Raw genomic sequence first — 15,330 nt, forward strand, 5'->3', positions numbered from 1 at the left:
TGTTGTCCCAAAGGGGGTGTGGTCAACCATTATTTAAAAGTTAATAGAAATCCTGTTTAGATAAAGATTATCTGATGGCACTATCTATTTAGCTGTTGAATGGCTTAAACTTCTCCCCATCTTCAAAATCCAAGAGGCAAATCATTTCAGAGAGGTGCATTCATAATAAATTCCCTTATGATGACAGGTCTGATTCGCTCATGCTAAGGTCCCTTGATGCTGCTCTGGTACTCACGGTGCAGCCCCTTAGGGGCCTTATTGTAAATGGGCATCAGGTCCTTTGTCACTTACTGCACACGCGCTCTCTCTCTCTCTCTCTCTCTCCAACAAGGGACACGAGCTTCTGACCATTTTAGATTTTTTTTTAATTAATGCACAGAAAGGGCTAAAAAGTGGAAACTTTTTTGTTTTGGTGCCCTGTGAAGGAAGCAGGACTGGTGCGGTCCGGGTGCTCGCCGCTCTCCTAGCGTGAGGCTGCCCCTGAGATGTTCACGGCACGAATGAGAGATTCTTTCTTATGAAAGAACCAGAACCCTTCTAGGAACCAGGAATAAGTTTCCTGCTGCTGTTGCAGCGTCCGCTCTGTGGGACGGAGGCTTTATGAAGAACGTATTGCTCTTTTTTTTATTCCCAGGCCTCTTTTCCGGCTTTACAAAAGTGCGTTGTAAAGTGTACAGGGGCCCTGAGGGGTGGTGGCCTAGGGCTCTGCAGTCCTGTTTGTCCTCTGATACTCCTCCAACTCCGTTTTTCTCTTCATGGCTAGCTGCAGCTCCTGCTTGATCGCTTGAATCTGCTTCTCTAACTCAGTCAGCTCTTGGATCACTGAGGTCCTAGCACTATTCAGGGGATCTGCTTTCCCATTCGTTGTCAGGGGTGCTGGAGTCTCTCCCCTCAGTTGGGGTAGGGGTATGTCTTGGTGCTGTCTGAGGGTCACTTCGTTTTGCCCTTCCTCGCTGCATATGTATTTCCTCCGGTGACAGTTGCCTGGGTTGGCCGTGTTCCACACCGCATGCTGGCTGTTACCCGGGTTGGACCTGCACAAAGAATCGCTCTTTAAAATGAAACCATAACAGTTGCAGAGAAGGGTTTTCCCTGAGGCCTGCCCAACGTTCCCCGACTGTGCAACATCCACCATTAAACACCTGAGCTGCATTTCCAACCTCACCGGCAGTTCAGTTTATTTCCTGAAAAATGGCTTTACAGAAGGGCTCTGACTCCAAAAAGCTCAGCCGACCTGATTAACTTTTTTTTGATTAACCTTCTGGCTGGCACAAATCATTTTGGCTGAAGAGGAAATATCTGAACGTGCGGTAATTTATATAGACCTGCATCTTCAAAGGGCTTAAAAACAATGACTGACTAATCCTCCGCAGTGAAGTAGGTAAATACCATCCTGTCCCATTTACAGACACCATTTTGCAGATGATGAAGAGGTTCATCTGCCCAAGGCCATAGTGAATGTCAGAGCAATGTCTAGATCTCAAGAAGTCCTGCTGCCCACGCCCCTTCTTGGATCACTAAACCATGTACCATGCGTGTTCGGTGAACTTCATTCCTAAGCAGCTAAGTAGACAAATAAGGAACTTCTAATACATGGCTCCCACTGGCAGAGAAATTGGCAGTGACACTGCATCCTGGATGCTCATACAGGTATACAAATAATCAGACTAAGCCAATCTGTCGGACTCCCTAACTGCCTGGAAACCACTGTGGCCCAGCTACTGGAGAACTTCAGTGATTCAGTCTTGAATGTTTCCATGCTACCAAAGATGCCTGCTGTGAGAAATACACTGACTTATTTAACAAATGAAATCCACTTGAGTACCCAAATGACTTGCTATAACAGGAGAGGTGGAAGAGTGAATCATTCTTATTAGGGATGGACCCAAACTGAAACCCAAGGTCCCCCCCAAATCCCCAAACACAGAGTTTCTTTATCCAAATCCAGATCTGGATCTGACTTTTGCAGCTGGCTCCTAATTCTGATAATGGACTGAACCAAACCCCATGCATCTGAACACTCCTGGCCATTGAGACATTAGAAATCTGGAGCCAGATTGCAATTTGGTGATTTGGGCTTCTCTTCAATCTCAATAAAACCAGAGCCAGTGAAAATCAGGAACATGAAAAAGTGGCGTATGTCACATTGATCTCGTATGGGATCAAAGCTGAGGAGGGCTGACGGGGATTGTCTAACTAGCCTGCCTTTAAAAGGAAGGAAAACTGGCTATGGATCTGAAATATCAGCTTGAGTGAAAAGTTAAAAGCATTTCCTAAATTTATTTTTTCTTCTTTTAGTTCATTAAAACATGTTCAGCCCAATGCTCTAGGTGTACATACAAACATTTTACCCACTGCAATGTGATAGAGTCTGAGTGCAAAAACCTTCGCAAATCCCCCGCCTGCCACCATCAGCCATCCCTCCCTCTGCCCAGGGTGAGCTGCATGTGGTGTGACAGGAAGGTGACCCATCTCTGGCTGTGAGGAATAAATGAGTGTCATAAACAGATAGTTAAGGGTTAAGGTCTCTTTTACCTGTAAAGGGTTAACATGCAGTACCTGATGACCACCTGACCAGAGGACCAATCAGAGACAAGATAATTTCAAATCTCTGTGGAGGGAAGCCTTTGTCTGTGTTCTTTGTTAGAGTTCTCTTTTTGGATCTAAGAGAGGCCAGACATGTCTCCAAGTTCTCCTGGAGTAGTTCCTACTATTCAATAGTGAGTATTAATTAGAAAGGCGGATTAGTTTTATAATCTGATTTCTACATTTACAATTGTGTGTTTGCTGAAGGAAATTCTTTATTCCTGTTTGCTGTTACTTTGCTTTTACTGAGAAAGAAAGGGGGAGGGGGAATGCTCTCCAGGTTTATAGGTTAGACTCTGTGTATTGTTCCATCTTGGATTACAGAGCCAAGTTACTTTCTTTTTATTCTTTAATAAATCTTTTCTGTTAAGGACTTGGTTAATCTTTCCTTGGGTGGATTCTCAGGGAAAGGGGAAGAGGGAGGCATCCCTCTGTAGTGGATCCCGGTATCTCTCTTAGGAAAAGGGAGGGGGGAGGAAGCAGGGGGGAATGGTTTAATTCTCCTAGGTGTAAGAACTCCATGGATTTGGGGCTCTTGGGATCCCCAAGGATTTTGGGGAAGGACTGTGTCCCAATACACGTACATTATTGGGCGGTGGCAGCTTTTACCAGATCTAAACTAGGATTTTAGTTTAGGGGAACCAATGCAGGTCCCCATTTTGGAACCCAACAGCTCTAAGTGGGGGTGAGACCTATGACAATGAGAAATGGGCCTACTGTGGTGGACATCTCACCGATGGCATTCACCATCCAGTCAGGAACTGTTCGCTGGGAGCTTTGCTTTCCTTCCACTGGTGCAGTCCTGGATGGGAAAAGAAGTGGTCCCAACCCATTTCAGGCTTTAAACCACAGCGTGACTCCATCACTTCAGATTACACCCAGAAATCAATGGGCAGCTGGTTGGTGCAGGCCATGGCGCGCTCCTCCTCAGGAACACCCCAGAGGCAGCAGGTAGCCTTGTCCTGCATTCTGGGTGTGTTTAGGAATAGCACTCATGAGTGACTGCCTCGATCTTTCTCGCCTCTTACAACCCAACACCAAAAGAGCCTTCACAGGGCTCGCCTGGTGCTGCTCGTGGTGGTGGGGAGTGTGAAGAGGGGATGGAGGCAATCGCCTGTCATGGGCTCACCCATGTAGAGTTGGAGGTAAGCGGGTGCTGAGAATGAGTGAGAATGTGCAGGTCTGCAGGTAGTGTGTTAAAAAAGCCTTTCTGAAAGAGATGCCTGAAGAAGATATCAGAGGACCCGTCTTGAGGGAAATAACTCAACACGTGTTAATTCCATCACTTTTCCCTTTCTGACCATTTGAAAGAGGACAGCCTCCTGGAGGAATAAGGGTGTTCCCATCTCATTAATTGAGGAGCACAGCACTGTCCCTTCCAATATCAGGACTCATTACAGCTGCGTTCCAGGTTACTGGGAGCCTTGAATTTAATTAACCAGAGTCCCGTCCACAGTGCAGTTAAAGGCATGATAAGCACAAGTGTTTTTGAACAGGCTTGTTGCTAGCAGGGTTCTAATTAGAGATGGCAGAAGTGCCTTTATATGAAAAAGCAACTTTTGTGATGTTCTCCCCTCCTGCACACACACACACACACACACCCCTTAATCATTCTGTGTAGGAGTCAGGGCCTTGGCTGTGTGAGAAGCACAAGGTTTATTTTGCACCAGTTGGCTTCTGAAAGCAGCTTGTGCCTCAGAATGTTGTGCTTTTGAATTTATGAAGCTGCCGTGAGATCAAACTGGGCTTGTTATGGGGAGAAGACAGAGGAAGAGTGTGGCCAGTAGAGAGAGATACTGGCTGGCTCTTCCAGGGGAGTCAGGCAACCTTGCCTGGGATGGATCAGGTAGCCCTGCAGCTGATCCTGATCAGATGGTCAGAGTCAATTATCAGACTCCCCTGAGAAGGAGTTGGGGAGAGTTCTGCTGGGAAGGAAAGTACAGCAGGCGAGGAGGCAGCTCCTGTAGTAGACCCAGGAGAGAGTCAAACCCCAGGTAGAAAGTCTGTAGGTACACGGGGAATACGGATCCAGCCTATGGAGTCCCAGAGTGGGGGAAGGACTCCAGGGAGGAAGCCCTGAAGCTCAAGGCAGGAGCTGGGCCTCCAAGGAGAAAGTCTGGAGGGTCATTGCTGTACAAGAGGGAAGGGTAGCCCAGGAAAAGCAAAGGACCTTTTTGTTCTGTGTTTCCTTTGGGATTATTGTCAGTTTGTTACTAGTGGCCTGCCTGCCTGCCCAGAGGGAGGCCAGATGTGGGGTGTTGTGGAGGCTGACTAGGGTGACCAGACAGCAAATGTGAAAAATCAGGACGGGGATGGGGTGTAACAGGAGTCTATATATGAAAAAGACCCAAAAATCAGGACTGTCCCTATAAAATCGGGACATCTGGTCACCCTAAGGCTGACCCTCCCTCATCTGTCAATCAACCAAGAATTTTTTCTTGGTGTCATTTCCGTGGCACCAAAATTTAACAAAACCCGTGAGTAAGTGCTTGGATTGTGGCCACAGAGAGGATCTTTCCCGGACACTACTCATGGAGATTTTCGCTGTAAGTGGCCAGGGTAGTATCTTGACATCTCTCTGCATCTGTACTCTGTTGTCTAGAAGTATTTCCTAGCAGTTCCACATCAAAAAGATGGTATTGTTATGACCGGTGTCACTAGGTGGTGCTGTTGCCTGAAGGATATGTCTATACCACAAATGAAGGTGTGAATATAACAGGTAGCCATATCCTTGCTAGCTTTAATCGAGCTAGGTGGGTTAAAAACAAAACAAAACAGTAGTGAAGAAATGTTGGCATGGGATAGTCCCATCATTATCAGCCCACTGGGGACTTTAGGTTGCTGCCCATGGCAGGGTCTGTTTGCTAAATCTTTACTACTCTTGTTAGCTAGATTAAAGCTAGCGCATGTATCAGTTGTGCCCATGCTACAATCACACCTTCATTTGTGATGTAGATGTATCATCATCTTTCCAATTCTTTTTCTTAGTGTGTGAGCAAGTGTTTAGTCTTAGGAAGATGTGCTGGCGTATTGTCTTTGGTTATGCAGTGTTCTGTGTAGACACAGCTTCTGGAGACATGCAGCTGTACAAACAGGAGGAGAGTTTGCTCTTTGAGTTGGTCTCTAATTAGAGTCAATGCCCGAGGTGGAGTTGCTCCCTGTGACTTGGGCTGAGCTGAGATTCCTGGAAGAAGGGATTGTCCTGCATGCTATTTGACCATTTTAGGACTGGTGTATATCTGTGGCTAGAACAAGTTACACTTAAGATATACCTAGATTCACAGCTGGGAATGAGCATGGCGGCTGGTATTGGGTTTTGGATTTATGATTGCAGTGTGGATAAAAACTACTAGGGAATCTGTATTAAACTAATAAATATCCATTTTCCGCTTCTCTTTGGGCATCTAAAGAACTTCAGCCTGTAACAATATTGTTAGCTAATAATCAAAGTACCATTTTTCTGTCTTGATTTATCTTTATCTCTGGGAGACATTTAAGTTCATGGTCAGATATCCAGTTCCACCAGATCTAGTTCCAAAATAAGCCCTTTTTTCTTACCTCTTTTCTACTCGTTTTGTCTTGGGCTGGTGTTTGTCCTCAGTGAATGAACTGTTTAACGCGCGATGCAATCTCTAGAAGAAGTGAGACAAGGCAGTAATTAAACACAAGAAAAAAGAGCCCCTCCCCTCCTCTGGGGGCAGGCAAACAATAGTCTTTGTGTGGACTCCACCTGAATGTAGCTTCTTATTTTGCACATTCCAGGATACAAACACAATGCCCAGCTCCTATTCGTTGTCATAAAGGTGTAAGCAGAGTCAGGATGAGCCCCACCCTGACATCTGGTGGTAAATTATGGGGAGTGCGGAAAGTGTTGCATTGGTATTTCGGTTATTTGCATGGGCACTCCCAACCCACTTAGCATACCGCAAAGCAGCATGGGATGGTTACTTTCACAGCTGTGGGAGCCCCCAATTTCGTTGTTATTGGGGCAGGAGGAATGAAATGTTGTCACCCTGATTGGGTAACTGGGGAACTACAAAATTGTCTTGTGATGGGGGGTTTCATTGTCAGCTGGATAGCACTTGCTAGATGGGGCACATGGGTTCCAAAACCCATTGAGAAGAGAGAGGCTGGGGACAGATATCTGTACTGGGTGGTGCAGGCTTCTTGTGTGAGCCAGATGCACCAGTTCCACCTGTGCCTCTCTCCACTGTGGAATGTCAGAGTTAATGTTTGATTCCCTTAAGAATCTAGATACAGGTTACTGAGCTGAACTCACTGGCACTGGGGCTCCCCTACTATGAGCTGGAATGACTAAGAGCTGAAATCACTAAAGAGCTGAACTTGCTGAGAGCACTGAGTACTGTGCTTATGAGTGGGGGAGCCTGAAGCAATACCATGGAGCAGAGCAGCTGGCAGAACGGAGTGGAGCAGTTTGTGCAGCCCTGGGTGAGTGGAGCCAAGCAGCTCGCGAGGACGGCCGGAGCAGATCACAGGACAGCTGGTGGACCAGAGCAGCCCACAGAGCCAGCGGAGCTGAGCGGTGGCGGGGACGGCTGGTGGAAGCAGAACCCCACGAAGAGGCAGGGCAGTTGGCCCCGAACCATGTAAGGTGCCCCTTTTCTACCCAGGCTGGGGAGGGGGACCTCTGCAAAGAGACCCTTGAACTCTGGGGCTGCACTGACCCGGGACAGAGACTTTTGGATTGTGGGACTTTTGGGACTGTGGGTGATTTGGGGGGTTGCTGGACTCAAGGGCCCAGAAAGAAGGACACGGCCCAATTTGCTGGAGTGGGTCTTTGCTCACGGTTTGACCCATGATCTCTAGTTAAGGTATTTTCCAAATTTAATGCTTGTTGTTGTTTATCTTATGTAATTAAACCTTTTCTGCTACACCAAGAGTCTGTGCTTGCGAGAGGGGAAGTATTGCCTCCTTGAGGCGCCCAGGGGTGTGTGTAAGATTTTCCCAGGTCACTGGGTGGGGGCTCGAGCTGGTTTTGCATTATGTTGTGGGGAAGGGACCCCTAGGTATTGAACCCGGCCCTTGCTGCTATCGTTTCGGCCCGGCAGAAGGGTTACATTTTTGGGGGCTCGTCCGGGATACCTGGGTCAGTACCCCTCGCAAGCACATGTTGAGTGTTCCACTGTATTGGGAAATAATTGTGTTTATATTTTGAGGAAATTACTGTTGGTATAATGGCTAATATGTCGGGTCTGATGGGCCCCAGTCCTGCAGCCTCTAGCTCAGGGGCGGCAGCCACAGCCTATGATTGGGCAAAAGCACTGGGGCATATATTGGAAAAGATTGTGCTGGCATATGCTACGTCAAACTCTTGTCGTAAGTTAAGGCTATTTGATGGGAAAGAGGAGTTTGAGCCCTGGTTGGAGCATACCACTGAAATGCTGCGGGAGTGGGCCGTACCCGATGTAGAAAAGCGAAGATGTCTAATAGAGAGCCTTAGTGGCCCAGCACTAGATGTAATTCGCACCCTGAAGCTAATTGACCCTGGGGTTAGTGTGCAGGACTGCCTAAAGGCCCTTGATAATACTTTTGGGAGCGTAGAGAGCCCTGAAGACAGTTACTGTAAATTCCTTGATTCCCGACAGCAAAGGGGTGAGAAAACTTCAGCCTATATACAGAGGCTGGAAAGACTGCTTCAGAGAGCTGTTATGAGGGGAGCAGTGACTGCTGAGCAGATGGATCAGACCAGACTGGCTCAAGTTGTAAGAGGGACTCAGTATCAGAACCCGATCCTACTGCATCTCCGACTAAGAGAACGGCAGGAACATCCCCTAAGTTACTCCCAGCTGATAAAGGAGGTCAGGGAAGAGGAAGAAAGGCAGACTGCCAGCGAGTGTTGGGAAGCCCAAACATTGGAACCAGGCAGCACAACGCCACTGCAAATGGCCAGTGTACTGATGGTGAGCACCACAGAGGAACTTGCCCAACAAATGCAGGTCCTGACGAAACGGATAGCTGAGCTGCAAAGCATGATTGACCGAGCTAAGGTTTCCAGGAATAAGGAGCCTCAGACTGTGACAATGGAGAAGTCAGTATCTAGAGCCACTGTCCCACCCCGGCGAAGGGGGAAAGGACAATTCTTTTGCTACCGGTGTGGTCAGGATGGGCACAGTGCTGCTAACTGCCATAAGGAAGAGAACCCCTCCTTAGTGTATGAAAAGCTGAGGAGCAGTTGGGAGAGACCCAGTAGCGGCCAGAAGGTCTGGGGACGGAGACCACCTAGACCTACAGGATTTGAAGATTCCCCCAAAAGAGACCGTCCACCTGGGATCCCTGCAGGACTGATAGGGCCGCGAGCAGAGGTCATGGTGAGGATTGAAGGGGTGGAGTGTAAAGCCGTGCTTGACACTGGATCTCAAGTGACTATTATATTTCAGTCATTCTACCAACAGATGCTTAGGCACCTGCCTATACAGCCACTGACTGGCATTGGTCTGTGTGGCCTCAGCATGGATGAATACCCCTACCAAGGGTATGTCATAGTGCACCTGGAATTCCCAGAGGAGGTTGCTGGGGTAAGGGAAGAGGTAGACACAGCTGCCTTAATATGCCCTGACCCTAAAGGGACCTCTGATGTGTCTGTGCTGATAGGGACCAACTCCAGTCTCTTCAAGGTGCTCGCGGATTACTGCAGACGACGGGCTGGGGACCAGTACCTGAATACCCTGATGATCCATACGCTTTGTGCTGAAGCCTATAGGAAAATTGAGAGTGCTAAAAAGGAGACATCTGAGCTACCGATTGGGGCACTGAAGTACATGGGCACAACCCCCTTAGTAGTGCCCGCAAGGACAGAGCAAGAAGTGCTTGTAATGAGTACCAGGCTGAAAGGCAGTAAAGGGGCACTAGCAATGATAGAGCAGCCAGTTGAAGGAGAGCTCCCGGAAGGAGTGCTGGTCCCCAGTGGAGTCATAACCCTACCTGCTGAAGCCCAGGAAAAGGTGACTATACTGATTGCCAATGAAACAAGTAGAGATATTGTTGTGAAGCAAGGACAAAAGATAGCAGACCTCTTCGAGCCTGAATCAATTGTAAAACCCCAGTGTGAGACTCAAGTTCCGACAATAGACCCAGCAAAGTTTGACTTTGGAGATTCACCATTGTCCGAGGAGTGGAAAGATCGCCTGAGGAGGAAACTTTGTGAAAGACCCAAGGTGTTCTCACTGCATGAGTGGGATGTGGGATGCGCAAAAGGAGTAGAGCACAACATCAGACTACATGACTCCCGACCTTTCAGAGAGAGATCTAGGAGGCTTGCTCTCTCCGAGATGGAAGATGTGCGACAACATCTTCAAGAGCTGGTTGCAAACGGCATCATTACAGAGTCCCGCAGCTCATACGCCTCACCCATTGTGGTGGTACGTAAAAAGAATGGGAAAATCAGGATGTGTATTGACTACCGCACCCTGAACCGCCGTACTGTGGTTGACCAGTACACAATGCCTCGAGTCCAAGATGCCTTAGACTGTTTGCTGGGAAGCCAGTGGTTCTCTGTGTTGGATCTTCGGAGTGGATACTACCAGATCCCTCTGGGTGAAGAAGATAAGGAGAAGACAGCCTTCATCTGCCCATTAGGGTTTTATCAGTTCGAACGCATGCCCCAAGGGATTTCTGGAGCACCTGCCACATTTCAGCGTCTTATGGAGAAAGTTGTGGGAGACATGAATTTACTACAAGTGTTAGTTTATTTAGATGACTTAATTGTGTTTGGAAGAACTTTGGAAGAGCATGAAGAAAGACTTCTTAAAGTGCTTGATAGGTTGGAGGAGTATGGTTTGAAGCTTTCCATTGACAAATGCCAGTTCTGCAGGACCTCAGTGAAGTATGTGGGCCACATCGTGTCCCAAGAGGGTGTGAGTACTGATCCTGATAAAATAGAAGCACTCACTACATGGCCCCGTCCAAGCAACTACAGAGAACTCAAGACTTTCCTTGGGTTTAGTGGCTACTACCGCAGATTCGTGAAAAACTATGCTACAGTTGTAAAACCCCTCAATGATCTTACCAGGGGATATCAGTCCAGCAAGAACAAATCTAAGACCAAGAATAAAGGGCCTTCCGTGCAGAGACACTATGGCCCCTTCGAACCCTTTGGGCCACGGTGGAATGAGAGATGTGAAAGGGCTTTTCGAGAAATCATTACTTGCCTAACTCATGCCCCTGTCCTAGTCTTTGCTGACCCAAGCAAGCCATTTATCCTGCATACTGATGCCAGTTTGGAGGGTCTGGGAGCAGTGCTGTACCAGGAGGTGGAAGGCAAGCGTAAGCCTGTAGCCTTTGCCAGCCGAGGACTGTCTGATAGTGAAACCCGCTATCCCACCCACAAGCTGGAGTTCTTGGCCTTGAAATGGGCCATCACTGAGAAATTTCGAGACTACTTGTATGGTGCTCAGTTCCAGGTGTGGACAGACAACAACCCACTGACTTATGTGTTAACAAGTGCTAAACTGGATGCTACAGGGCAAAGATGGGTGGCCGCTTTGGCTAGCTATGACTTCAGCATTCAATACCGATCAGGGAGAAGCAATATAGACGCAGATGCATTGTCCAGGCGTCCACAAGCACCAGGAGTTGCTGTGATACCCACGGATGGAGTGAGAGCTATTTGCAGTGTGAGTCGCCGAGAGCCGGAGACCCATGAGAGCCTTCATGGATGCGTTGCTGAAGCTTTGGGCCTGCCCCCTGAATGCGTGCCTTCTGCTTCAGTGAACTATATTGCTTTGGACCAATCTCCCTTGCCCGTGCTCAATGCGGCTGACTGGCAGGAAGCCCAGCTGCAAGATATTTCCATTCGTGATACGCTACTTGCCAAAAGGGAGGGGCGAGGCCCAGCTGCGGTTGTTCCACCTACCCCAGAGGGCAAACTACTGTTGAGAGAATGGACCAAGCTAAAACTGATTCAGGGAGTGCTACACCGTGTGACCACAGACCCTCTACAAAGGCAACGGAACCAACTAGTGCTGCCAAAAGAGTACAGAGGCCTGGCCATGAGGGCCCTGCATGATGACTTTGGACATTTAGGGATGGAGAGGACCCTGGAACTTACCCGCAGTAGGTTCTATTGGCCCCGGATGGCTGAAGATGTTCGCAGGAAATGTGAGACCTGCGCTCGATGTGTCCAAAGGAAAACTCTGCCCACGAGGGCTGCATATCTGAAGAACATCACCAGCAACAAACCTCTGGAGCTGGTTTGCATTGATTTCTTGTCTTTAGAAGTGGACAAGAGGAATATTGGGAACATTCTAGTAGTGACCGACCATTATACGCGATATGCGCAGGCATATCCCACACGTGATCAGAGGGCCACTACTGTCGCTCGAGTACTGTGGAAAAAATATTTCTCAGTTTATGGATTCCCAGCCCGGATACACTCGGATCAGGGACGAGACTTTGAGAGTCACCTTCTAAAGGAGGTGCTGAGGACAGCAGGAATTAAAAAGTCAAGGACAACGCCGTATCACCCGCAGGGTGACCCTCAGCCAGAGAGGTTCAACCGAACTCTGTTAGATATGTTAGGGACTTTGCGCCCAGAGCAGAAGGCAACCTGGAGCCAACATGTTGCATTTCTGGTGCACGCCTACAACGCCACCAAGAACGACGCTACGGGAGTCACCCCATATTTCTTGATGTTTGGGCGAGAACCAAGATTACCCATAGACCTGTGCTTTGGTGTATCCGAGGATGGAGATAGCTATGAAACTCATCAGCAATATGTATCCCGACTACGAGAAAAGCTGCGGGATGCTTATCACTTAGCTGCATCTGCAGCTCGGAAGAATGCAGACCGCAACAAACATCGATATGATGCTAGGGTACGTCTGCAAGAGCTCCAGCCAGGAGACAGAGTCCTGCTGCGAAATTTGGGTATTGCTGGCAAACACAAGATAGCTGACAGATGGAAGGCAATACCTTACTTGGTGATGGAAAAGCTAGGAGACCTGCCGGTCTACAAGATCAAACCTGAAGAGGGTCCAGGGCAGGCAAAGACTGTGCATAGAAACCTTTTGCTCCCTGTGGGGGAATTGGTGGGCAGCCCTTATGAGATGGGCCACAACAGGGCAAGTGGGCAGAATGAAGGTGCTGTACCAAAACCACCTTCCAACATGGACAGGCGGCCCCCTGCAGCTAACCTACCCCTACTCAGCACATCTGAGAGTGAGTCTGAGGAGGAAGACACAACCATGGTGTATCCTAGGATGAAGACAAGATTTCAGTCTCGATCAGCTGAATCAAATGAGAGCACCTCCTCTTCCACCCTAAACCCCATGGCAGAAGTATTTAGGCCTATTCCTGATACCCCTGAGCCACTGGTGGGACCCCCATGTGATGTCACGCCCGGGTTATTGGACAGCGGAGACATACAGGTGGAGGATGTCCTGAGCACCATCAACCCTCCACTGTTAGAACTGGAAATGCAGGGGCCTATGGCAGTATCTGAGGGGGACTCACAGGAAACTTCCCCATCCGTTACTCAAGAGGATGTTCCCCCTGCCACAGCAACAGAGATTCTCAATAGGCGAGACAGGGTAATAAGACCAGTGAAACGATTAACTTATGATGCACCTGGGGTGACTAGTGAGGAGCCAATACATTTAGCACACAGGCTTGTGGAAGCTAAAGTGGGCTATCTGAGGCCGTTTGACGGGGGCCAATAAGTTGGTACAGTAGGGAATGTGATTTATCGGGACGACAAATTCTCGGCTGGGGGGAGGATGTAAGCAGAGTCAGGATGAGCCCCACCCTGACATCTGGTGGTAAATTATGGGGAGTGCGGAAAGTGTTGCATTGGTATTTCGGTTATTTGCATGGGCACTCCCAACCCACTTAGCATACCGCAAAGCAGCATGGGATGGTTACTTTCACAGCTGTGGGAGCCCCCAATTTCGTTGTTATTGGGGCAGGAGGAATGAAATGTTGTCACCCTGATTGGGTAACTGGGGAACTACAAAATTGTCTTGTGATGGGGGGTTTCATTGTCAGCTGGATAGCACTTGCTAGATGGGGCACATGGGTTCCAAAACCCATTGAGAAGAGAGAGGCTGGGGACAGATATCTGTACTGGGTGGTGCAGGCTTCTTGTGTGAGCCAGATGCACCAGTTCCACCTGTGCCTCTCTCCACTGTGGAATGTCAGAGTTAATGTTTGATTCCCTTAAGAATCTAGATACAGGTTACTGAGCTGAACTCACTGGCACTGGGGCTCCCCTACTATGAGCTGGAATGACTAAGAGCTGAAATCACTAAAGAGCTGAACTTGCTGAGAGCACTGAGTACTGTGCTTATGAGTGGGGGAGCCTGAAGCAATACCATGGAGCAGAGCAGCTGGCAGAACGGAGTGGAGCAGTTTGTGCAGCCCTGGGTGAGTGGAGCCAAGCAGCTCGCGAGGACGGCCGGAGCAGATCACAGGACAGCTGGTGGACCAGAGCAGCCCACAGAGCCAGCGGAGCTGAGCGGTGGCGGGGACGGCTGGTGGAAGCAGAACCCCACGAAGAGGCAGGGCAGTTGGCCCCGAACCATGTAAGGTGCCCCTTTTCTACCCAGGCTGGGGAGGGGGACCTCTGCAAAGAGACCCTTGAACTCTGGGGCTGCACTGACCCGGGACAGAGACTTTTGGATTGTGGGACTTTTGGGACTGTGGGTGATTTGGGGGGTTGCTGGACTCAAGGGCCCAGAAAGAAGGACACGGCCCAATTTGCTGGAGTGGGTCTTTGCTCACGGTTTGACCCATGATCTCTAGTTAAGGTATTTTCCAAATTTAATGCTTGTTGTTGTTTATCTTATGTAATTAAACCTTTTCTGCTACACCAAGAGTCTGTGCTTGCGAGAGGGGAAGTATTGCCTCCTTGAGGCGCCCAGGGGTGTGTGTAAGATTTTCCCAGGTCACTGGGTGGGGGCTCGAGCTGGTTTTGCATTATGTTGTGGGGAAGGGACCCCTAGGTATTGAACCCGGCCCTTGCTGCTATCGTTTCGGCCCGGCAGAAGGGTTACAAAGGTCTCCTATTTTTGGAGCAAAAGTGGTTGATTTCCTGATGTACACTATTTTTAAAGACTGTCTACCAGAAAGTAATGTATCCATTAGATAAGATACCCCAAGGCAGAAAGATAAATATATTTCCCCCACTTTATTACAAGCACCATGCCAAAGGAGGCGAACCCACATTTTATAGATGCATAAAAAGCTTGGGAATCAATATACTGATAAACAAGATGTTACTTAGAATTCATGCTAGTTTGTAGCATATTAAAATTCAAACTGTCCCAAAGCTCAACAGGTTTTGGTTCAGGCTTTTTACACAAACTAGTTGTGTATCTTTAAGAAAACAAACACGCACTGAAGAACAACCACCCACCTCCTCTTTTTTTTTTCATATTCTAGTATTTATAGATAAACGGTTGCCTTTGCTTAATTTGGACTGTCCAACGATGACTCAGTCCTCAGATAACCAAACGAGGTCTTCCTTGAAATGCTTTCACCTGACTGGTGCTGTGTAAGTTACAGAGTTCCACAGCCATTCTCCTTTATCACTTGTTCTGTGCTACTGACAACATTCAACTTGTTGCTGGAGTCGGGCTCTCACTGGACTTCTAGCCGTTCACTCTAGGCAAGATCCTCAGCTGGTGTAAGAGGATGTAGCTCCGCTAAGGTCAATGGTACTGCATGGTGATGCACCAGCTGAGGACCTGGTAGAATTGAGAGGCGCAAGCTCTACGTTCCAGGGATTTG

General features: G+C 48.5%; 1 protein-coding gene across 2 annotated transcripts in view; it reads right to left on the reverse strand.

Moving 5' to 3' along the window:
- Positions 1 to 398: 398 nt before the first annotated feature.
- GRIN3A (glutamate ionotropic receptor NMDA type subunit 3A) overlaps positions 399 to 15,330 on the reverse strand; it is a 98,692-nt gene continuing 83,760 nt past the window's right edge. For both annotated transcript variants that reach the window (XM_045022197.1, XM_045022196.1), the window contains 2 exons: positions 6,145 to 6,218; positions 399 to 1,034 (listed from right to left, as the gene is read on the reverse strand). In XM_045022197.1, coding sequence (XP_044878132.1) covers positions 698 to 1,034; positions 6,145 to 6,218 — 411 coding nt within the window. In that variant the 3' untranslated portion in view covers positions 399 to 697. The remainder of the gene's footprint in view (positions 1,035 to 6,144; positions 6,219 to 15,330) is intronic.

The sequence above is a fragment of the Mauremys mutica genome, chromosome 6 (assembly GCF_020497125.1).
Source record: "Mauremys mutica isolate MM-2020 ecotype Southern chromosome 6, ASM2049712v1, whole genome shotgun sequence".
NCBI classification, from domain to species: Eukaryota; Metazoa; Chordata; order Testudines; family Geoemydidae; genus Mauremys; species Mauremys mutica.